The sequence below is a fragment of the Varroa destructor genome, unplaced genomic scaffold (assembly GCF_002443255.2).
Source record: "Varroa destructor unplaced genomic scaffold, Vdes_3.0 BEIS01000004.1, whole genome shotgun sequence".
NCBI classification, from domain to species: Eukaryota; Metazoa; Arthropoda; class Arachnida; order Mesostigmata; family Varroidae; genus Varroa; species Varroa destructor.
In genome coordinates this window covers 48,106,352-48,115,022 of record NW_019211457.1, presented here as the reverse complement: position 1 = coordinate 48,115,022, position 8,671 = coordinate 48,106,352, and the positions used below count along the sequence as shown (strand labels likewise).

General features: G+C 34.7%; 2 protein-coding genes across 8 annotated transcripts; both read right to left on the bottom strand.

The window, feature by feature from the left end:
* Nucleotides 1-5,025: 5,025 nt before the first annotated feature.
* On the bottom strand, nt 5,026-8,579 carry EMC5 (ER membrane protein complex subunit 5). Of its 7 annotated transcripts, none has more exons than XM_022801535.2 (4): nt 8,354-8,579; nt 6,911-7,033; nt 6,037-6,123; nt 5,026-5,428 (listed from the first exon to the last, which is right to left on the bottom strand). In XM_022801535.2, the coding sequence occupies exons 2-4, from the start codon at nt 6,934-6,936 to the stop codon at nt 5,185-5,187; spliced, it is 357 nt and encodes a 118-aa protein (XP_022657270.1). In that variant the 5' UTR covers nt 6,937-7,033; nt 8,354-8,579; the 3' UTR covers nt 5,026-5,184. The 7 variants fall into 7 exon arrangements, with proteins under 7 accessions (XP_022657270.1, XP_086843235.1, XP_086843236.1 ...); XM_086987109.1 differs by lacking the exon at nt 8,354-8,579 and adding an exon at nt 8,072-8,212; XM_086987110.1 differs by lacking the exon at nt 8,354-8,579 and adding an exon at nt 7,475-7,593.
* JTBR (jumping translocation breakpoint protein JTBR) lies at nt 7,467-8,072 on the bottom strand. Its single transcript, XM_086987108.1, has one exon. It carries the CDS (start codon nt 7,899-7,901, stop codon nt 7,467-7,469), a length of 435 nt encoding a protein of 144 aa, XP_086843234.1. The 5' UTR covers nt 7,902-8,072.
* Nucleotides 8,580-8,671: the final 92 nt, after the last annotated feature.

Below are 8,671 nucleotides of genomic sequence, written 5' to 3'. Positions count from 1 at the left end.
ATGCATTGTCACTCTGATGTAACCGCGAAAACATTATTTGCTGTCCTTCCTACTATGCCATTTAACTTAGATAGAGAGGGAAATGTAAATTGCCTAATTACATAATGTGAAGAGTGTCTTATCTCACAAGTAGCTAAGGATGATGGAATAAACAAGAAGAGTTTGCTAGAAAAAAAATCTTAAAATTTTGGCTAAAATGTATATTAACTCAATGAATTCAAATAGAAAGAACGCAGAATTTAGGAGGTCTAAAATTAAACAACCGTAGCTCTGAAGACGGCTAAAGAGTTAGCCGTACAAGAGATGCAGGCCGTCGCTGGGAGTCGACATATTGCCTAAAATAAAAGGTTACCTTCCAAAATCAAACACGGAAGGCAATAAAAATATATATAGTTATTTGTTGTCAGTATTCTGGAGGATTGCCGTAATAACTGGGAATATCCTCAAATCATGATTTTTATGAGCTCAGCATGTATGATAATTTTAGGGTATTTATTTGTGGTACTCACGATTGGTGGTCTGAACTGTTATAAAAAACATGTAATATGCCATTGATCACTTAGGTATTAGATGTCTAAAATTTTGAAGAGTCACTTTTCGCACACCTTTTTCACAAAATCTTTTTAAAACTGCTACCAGTAAACTTAATTCTATTAAGATAATTCTTCCAGCTTCTGCTAAGAATACTGTGTTTCCATCGTGCGACAGGCTGCAAATAAATTACAAGTGGATACCCGAACTAATAATTTGTTTAGGTAGCAAAATGTTAAAAAAAAAATTTTAGCTACCAGGAATGAGACTTCTACATCCATTTAGTTACCTTATGTAAACGTAAAGTACGTCTTGAAAAATGTTCAAAAAAAATTTTAACTTCGTATCACTATATAATAATCAAAAGTGTTTCAACGGCCTTGTTTTGGAATTTAGTAAGTAAAGCAAAAAACCGTTTATATATTATTGCCGTTACAGATACTAAGAACTTCATATGCACTAGCAAGTATCCACACATGTCCAAAATATTTAACCAACAAGCGGTCGCCGATCGAATTTAGGTACTGCATTATCAAACAAATTTTAAAAGCCCCCGGTTTGGATTAATCCCAGTAGCACATTTTCAGCTCAAAAGCAGTCAAAGTAAATGAAGTGATTAGCATTAACAGAAGCACTGATTAAAACCCTGTTCCTCAAGAGTATTATAAATTAACTACACAACTAGCAACTAGCCAAAAACTAGCAACCCTATCTAGGAAAACAGGAAATATTCTAAGAAAAACAGGCTTTTGGCTCTTTATAATATGTTTTCTGGTAACTACTTTTCGTCACAAAACAACATTTTAAACATCATCATATTCGCACTATTGTACATCTCAATTATCTGTAAATGAGCGCCACAAATATGATACATAGTGTGAAAACGATGTGGTTTATATTCCCGCTAGCATGCCTTAAACATTTGCATATACCGAGCTATTAGGGAAAAATTAAAGAAGTTGTATGGTAGTCAATACTGAGCATGATGTTCGTCATTGACTTACCTTTGACCAGCATCACCTTCATAAAAGTATCATTCTTGAAGCTTGCATGCCTACATTAATTATAGCAAAGAAGAATATTCCGTTATATAGTCCAATATTGAAAGCCTACGCAATTCGCAATGAGTTTCCAAACTTTTGGTTAAACTAATTATACATCAATATAACATCTAATTATACATCAAATATTTACTGAATTGGCCACTTCTTCACGGTATAGTAATTGCTTTTTAGAAGTATTTGTCAACCGACGCGTTACGTTGGGCACCATCAAAAGTGTTAGTATAAAACTCTACGTAGTTTCCGAACTGCGATACTTAATCGGGTTTTAACCCGAGGCTAATACTTAGCCTCCATTTCTTCTATAGTTATATTACTACGAGAGTAATCCAGGAGAGGGTCCACAGCATAACTGGGCTTGTTTCAGCTAGCGTAGTGCAGGTTACATTGCGGACTGTTCGTTTAGTGTGAGATACTATAAACTGCAGTACTACGACTCAATGACCGCAAGCTCTCAACTGAAATACCGGACTAACTAGGCACACAACTCAGCATATACGACATATCTCCATTGCAAACTAATTGTTTTAGATCTAACAAATAATCTCTGCTAAAAATTAATATCTGTAAGTAGCATTTTCTACGCGCTAATAAAATCTACACTATTCTACTTAATTTTTAATTTGTATATGCTCTAAGTAATGAAGAAGGTGCTGTAATAATGAAGTATTTTCAAGCTGACCATTATTTATTTCCTTTATTTGTCTATATCATGGAGTGGGTTTGGAAAGCGGACAAAGAAGAACAATACGCATATTTTTAGTACGCTTTAATAGAATTTTTATAAACTGGTTAATGAGGTTCAACTCAGTTTTTCATCTATAAAACGGTCAAAACCTTTACAAATAGTAACGTGAAAGACACCACTAAATGCAGCATAACTATCAAAATTTAGCGGAGTTTAAGTGAAAATTTGCCTTTTGACAAAATTTATGTCTTTTTTACTTCTTTCCGTAACACTATGTTAAAAACACAACTATTATTACGATATGCAACTTTGACTTAAAGCAAGGATCAACGATACCCCACTCATAGTAAGATGGAACTTTTACGATGCAACAATAATTGCTGGTGCTCTGATTCTATTAAATAAAGGTATTACTACTATAAATTTATCGCGTCCAATATACAGTAGAAATAGGCACCTTTTCGTCGTCTCAGCCACTATGAAACCTTCCATGCTCCTCCCAAAATTTATTTTTTGATTCCTTTTCCTAAGTTCAATCGTGGCTTATAGTGGGGATTGCAGTGCAAATTAAGCAACTAATCAAAAACTTACGTAGTTGATAATTAATTTGTCGTTCTGTTTGCAGCAACATAATATTATCGACATTGCCAGTCTATTATTAAAAGTGCGAAGTCTTAATTACACGTCAGCATAACGTAAAGTGCCTTGTACATTTTTACCAGTAATTGATATCAATATTACAAATATAATTTCAGGAAAACATCATAAAAAGGCGGCTACCGCTTAACAAATTAAGGATAATGAGACCTTTTGAGTAACTTCTGATAAGATGGTTAGCAACCTGTTTCCCATTAGTAAAAAAACATGCATAAACTAAACGCACCAGTCATCAATATTTATCGTGCATGTTTCCTTTACCAACTTACAGTGCTTTATGGTCCATAGCCATTCAAGTCTCCAGTACAGTAAAAAAATGCCAGTAGGTTATCGCTGACACGTTACATTGATTCAAAGGATAGAATTCTTTCAACAACGTGGAATGAGTATATGACTAAACAAAATATATAGAGATATATAGAAACAGAGCCAGTAATTTTTCCCAAAATTCTGAGTAAGCCCTAATGCGTAATGTAGAAAAAGTAAAAGGAAAGCGTGAAACAGGCCGTAATTCTAAACGCATCGAAACGTAGATTTTCTACTGACCAAGATACCTACTACAAGTCAAAAATGTCATCCCAATTTCATTCTCGGTTGGTTAAGGGTGTTCTAGCTTTGTTTCTAATGAAAAAAAAAACGAAATAACTTAGTATGTTAGCATCTTTCAGATAATTAGGTGTCTCATAAAACATATATTTTCTTTATAACACTCATAAAACATACATATAATTACTCATAATCTACTTAAGCACACATCGGCGCATGATTATAGTCATTGATGTATACTGCCGATATTAAAGTCGAAAATGAGTACCTAGCTATTAAAACAACACTGAGAAATCACAAGAGAACTAGATCTACATGTCTTCATATCATACATCTTTCAAGTAAAACTGTTATTATCTTAAACTGTTGTTATCTAGTAAAATTGTTATCTCTTTTAATACAGATCAGTAAAACTAACTTTTTCCAACAAAATCAGCATGCTTCCAAAAGGCTGTTGTATGTCCGTTGTGGTTTAGATCCTAACCTGGGTATTGACACACTTTGTTTCGTGCAAGGAGCCAGCTGTCTGATGGAATGCCTAATGGCGATACCCGACATAAAATTTGAAACATAGAGGTTGTTGTATTTCGCCGTCCGAAATGATTCCTAACTACTTAAGCACCGTATGTAAAACTCGAAACATGTAGATCCTAGTATTTTGCTCATTGATTCGTATCCACAATTTCTTTAACACTCTTTATCACACCGTTCTCAGATTGAAAAATTAAAAACGTGTTGCCATATTTCGAGATATTAATTTAGTTCACACAATTGCGCGTACTGCGTGGCAAAAATGCTTTTTTTTTAATCTGGGCTAAATTTACGAATCTATGTGTCCGACCTAGCAATCTAACTTGTCATGTTTGAAACCACAAAGTGCCTTTCTTCAGACGACCAGCTCTCTTGCATTCTATTTTACGGTGGTTTTTCGGTCAATCAGCCATTCCGTTTCCATTATTTCCATGTTCCCATATTATAGTAATAGGATAAACTATTATTCTTTATATATTTAGGTACTCTGGGCCAAATCAAAAGCATAAGATAATCGGTAGAATTCGTTTGTTACATTTTAAAGAGATATTCTTATTCGTCTTACTCTATACATTCTTAGGCTAGATAATTAAATAATCAAAATAACATTTATTTATTTAACATTTATTGGTACATTTTTTATGCGATATTCCTATCTGAAAATAGGAACTAGGAGGAAAGCCCATGATTGAAATTTATTTACAAATTTAACCGTTACTTTTCATATGTATAATATTATCGTAGATTTAAAGTATCGAAAACAGGCTTAGTTATATAATAATTTATATAAGAAGCCTTAATCACAGTTCTATTATGTTTATATCACAGTTAATAAATATGCTGGAAAATTTGGGACCCCTTTATTACCTAATTTTTCCCATTCTACAATGTGTTTATCAGATACTGTTGTACAATGTGTGTAAATTATGATGCACACACATTCCGCCGTATAAACACAAGTCTTTAATACTTAATACTACCGATAAAACCCAGAATAAAGAATACATATGATTCAAACAATATGCAGATTTTAAAACATATCAGTACATTTATTTTCAAGATCTCCTTCTGTTTTCAATTGCTTGGAGTTTTAAATTACGTTTTATCGTTCACTGAATAAATATATTGTACAATTATTCTACATCATTTATTTAGAGCCTCTGCTCTCATTTATTCGTAGACAAGCAGATCTTTCACTAACTTGTCTTTATGCCTCGGGAATGTGTAGAAGTTGGGACAGTTAGCGGCTGTTTCGAATGTCTTGTTCTCTAGCTGAGCAGTGGCTCGCACTTCTCGAAATTCGCCGGCTACACCCAAAGTCGCCCACATGGCAGTCAATAGGGATATCAGTGTCTGCACAATAATGTCAACTGGAACGAACGAAGACCCCTGTTCACTTAGACGAAGATATGACCTATACAATATAGCACACAAAATTCGTTAGTATATCGCTCAAAGAGTAGAATTATAGTAGGTTACAATTGAAAACGTATTCGAAAATAAAACGTTTATATACATTTCTTAGTAGTCCGCGATTTTTTGTTGTATGCTACAAAATAATCAGCTTAGTTGCAATTATGCACCAACAACTACTGCTATAAAAAAAAATCTATAAAGTTAAAGTGAACAGAATATGTTTTTGTCGAGTAACGGAGATACGTAGAAAGAAAATATATTTAGTTATAGAACAAGGGTTTTTTTACTGGATTTATCTTCATGATGAAATTCTTCTTCTATGTAGTAAGTAGATTTAAAGTATTATGTAAAAAGTTTTAAACCAAGAGATTTATTTCTCAATAAAAAGAGTTAGCCTAAGGTCTTTGATAATTTTTAAACACCTCTCCTTAATGAAACAGACATAGAAGTCGCTCATTTCGTTTTAATTGCATAACAAACCGCTAAACCAAATAATCCCATGAATACAATATTAATTCATTAGTTCAGTATGGTTTGCGCAACAGTAGATATTGGCTGTGGGTGTGAGAACATAAGAATTACGCCATATAATCACTCATGACTTACTTGTGCTGAGCGGCAGAAAGACCACAGTGGACCAGACTAAGCATTGAGAACCAGAGAACTGACTTCGAGATGAACGCCATAGCGACGCTGAAATGAGAGTGACATTAATTATAGAGTCATAACAACAATCTGCCGAAAACAAATAAAGGGTGTCTAGGAAATCGAGAGGGCTATTGTAGTCATCTCCTTCCTTGCAAAGGAAGAACCCAGCAAAGAAAAGCTTAATAAAATATCACGTTTATATTGGCCAGTCTATAGGCTTTACATCATAAGGTTGTTAAGATAACACAAGTAATACATAAACGGTTGCTAGTCTGTTTTACGTAAAAAAAATTAAAATAAATTCATGGGCGTAAACTACTACATTGAACTGAACTTGCGTTTTTGCATATTTTTTCCTTATATTTACTGATATTATAATATATTAAAGGCTAGCGGAATTATTTTTACGTGCTGCTTGCGATCAATAAAATTGCCCACCAATAAAATGCGAATAATGAACTAAAAGTGTTTAGTTTCAGAAGGAAAGGCACACCTGTCTAAAACTATATACGCCTACTAAAAAGATGTAATATTTTGTTTTACTATGTATGCCCAGTAATGGATACATGCAGACCACATAGCATGTTGTATATACGGCAAACCAGGTTACACCACTAGCATTTTTCTTCCCGTTACATTCTTTACTGCCGAATATTAAGAAATCATGGATCCATGTTAATTCTCAGAGTAAGCCCTTTTACATAAAATATATACGATACGTCGTGAGTTAAGTTCTCAAATTCATGAACATTTAATCTATCTAAATGCTATTTTTAAAACTGAAAAAATGCTTGAAATTATGCTAATTGACTTGGTACAGAAAATGACCAACCTGAAAAATGCATTTCCATGTCTCATGCTCTATATGTGACTTCTCAATAAACACTTTTAACTCTGGATATAGGGCGATTCTATTGGCTGATCTTATCAATACCGGCTTCCATCCATCCTCGAACTTACAACAACAAGGTCACTTTTAGTTTCAGCTACTGATTTGTCATAATCGTTCCCCATACCACCGCATTCATCCAGACAAACATGGAATGAATACGTATCACTGCCTAATAATATGAAAACATTGTTATTGCAAAGCTGCTGTCAAAACGCAATCACGATTTCACTTGTGCAACCCGCAAGGTTATGTGCAAATACCAAAGCTGGAACAACTGGATGCTGGATGATCCGTTTTGACTAATAGCAGTCACATAAGAATTATTCAAATGGACGAAATAATCGAACCTACCTGTTTAAAGCTAATTAAAAATAACACAATGTATACATAAACCGTATTTATTAAGGTATTGATCATCAAGGTCTGCTTTATTATTGCAGCTCATGAAATGGATTGTTCTTACATGAGACATCTAAGAACGCGTTTTTGCTATCGCTTACACACCTGCAGCTACTTGTTGCTGTATTCTTTGTAACATGCGTTTATCTAGCGTTCTTCTTCTTAAGATTACAAATGCAGAACTCAGACCTCCTAGGAGCCATGTTAATAGCTCAAATCTGTAGAAATGAAGTAGTTCCGAGTCGCTGCATGGTCGGAACCTGTCACCACTCTTAGCGCATGTTACTAGTTCTTTATAGTTCGAAGTAACGCACGCGAGAATATGCTTTGACTTCTTATCAAAATCTGTACAAGGAGTGCAGGGCTGCTTGATGGCAAAATCTTCCTCGTCCCAGCACCCCTTTTCATGTGCGACTGTATGGTTCGATGTTGTCTCCACCAAAAAGCCTTCCAGAGTAAGAATAAGTAGGCAGGCGAAAATCAGGAATAGTGTCACAAAGATGAGCTTCCTCAATGAGATCGATTCGATCATCTTGTAGTCCACTAAGGGTCAGTTTAAACTACATCAGGCATCAAAGTTCTAACAAACTGCATGTAACACTTTATTAATAGCTCTTAATGTTGTTAAAATAATTAGGTCCAAGCGGTCAAAATAACAGTGATTCACGCTTTACTATTGTAGCTTTTGTAGCTTCAACTGACCTACTATTTTCTCCAGGACATTGCGTAAGTGTTCATTATTTCTTAGCTTAGCATTCTCAAACCTGCACTTAGATCATCTAGTACACGAGAACTGCAATTGCCAATACTACGACAATAAAACCCGAGTTTATTTCGTGCACATGTATCTGGGTTACTTGTAGTATGTACTGTCAACAGCACGAAGTCGGTACAAGATGCATTCCTCAGCAGACTTCTATGACTTGGATGCAGACGACTGGGCCAGGTCCTGAAAATCATCCAGGTTGTCATCAAGTTACTTACTCGGCTTAAATGATATATAATCAGGACAAGCTGAAGGTAACGACGAATATCCCTATCATGCCGTTGAAGAGACTGGTTAAAAATCGTCCGGATTTGGTTCAATACAGTACCAAATAACACTGATTGATCTACTAAAATAAACACACGCCACGAACGACTGCTGCTACTGCGACTACGTTTGCAACCACCATCATGGCCACTATAGTCGTGTTTGTGGGTCTTGATTTAGCCTCAGCTGTATCATCTAGTATCAATGAATGGAAGCATTCCACTAGCTAGCTTCGTCAAAATACTCATGATCATTTTTGATCGAAATTT

Bases quoted from the DNA above. Each gene is read 5' to 3' on its own strand.
- JTBR (XM_086987108.1), bottom strand. From the start codon at position 7,901: ATGATCGAATCGATCTCATTGAGGAAGCTCATCTTTGTGACACTATTC.
- EMC5 (XM_022801535.2), bottom strand. From the start codon at position 6,936: ATGAGACATGGAAATGCATTTTTCAG. The intron at 6,124-6,910 runs GTTGGTCATTTT...CTCTCATTTCAG, and splicing joins CATGGAAATGCATTTTTCAG to CGTCGCTATGGCGTTCATCT. The intron at 5,429-6,036 runs GTAAGTCATGAG...TATATTGTATAG, and splicing joins CTTTCTGCCGCTCAGCACAA to GTCATATCTTCGTCTAAGTG.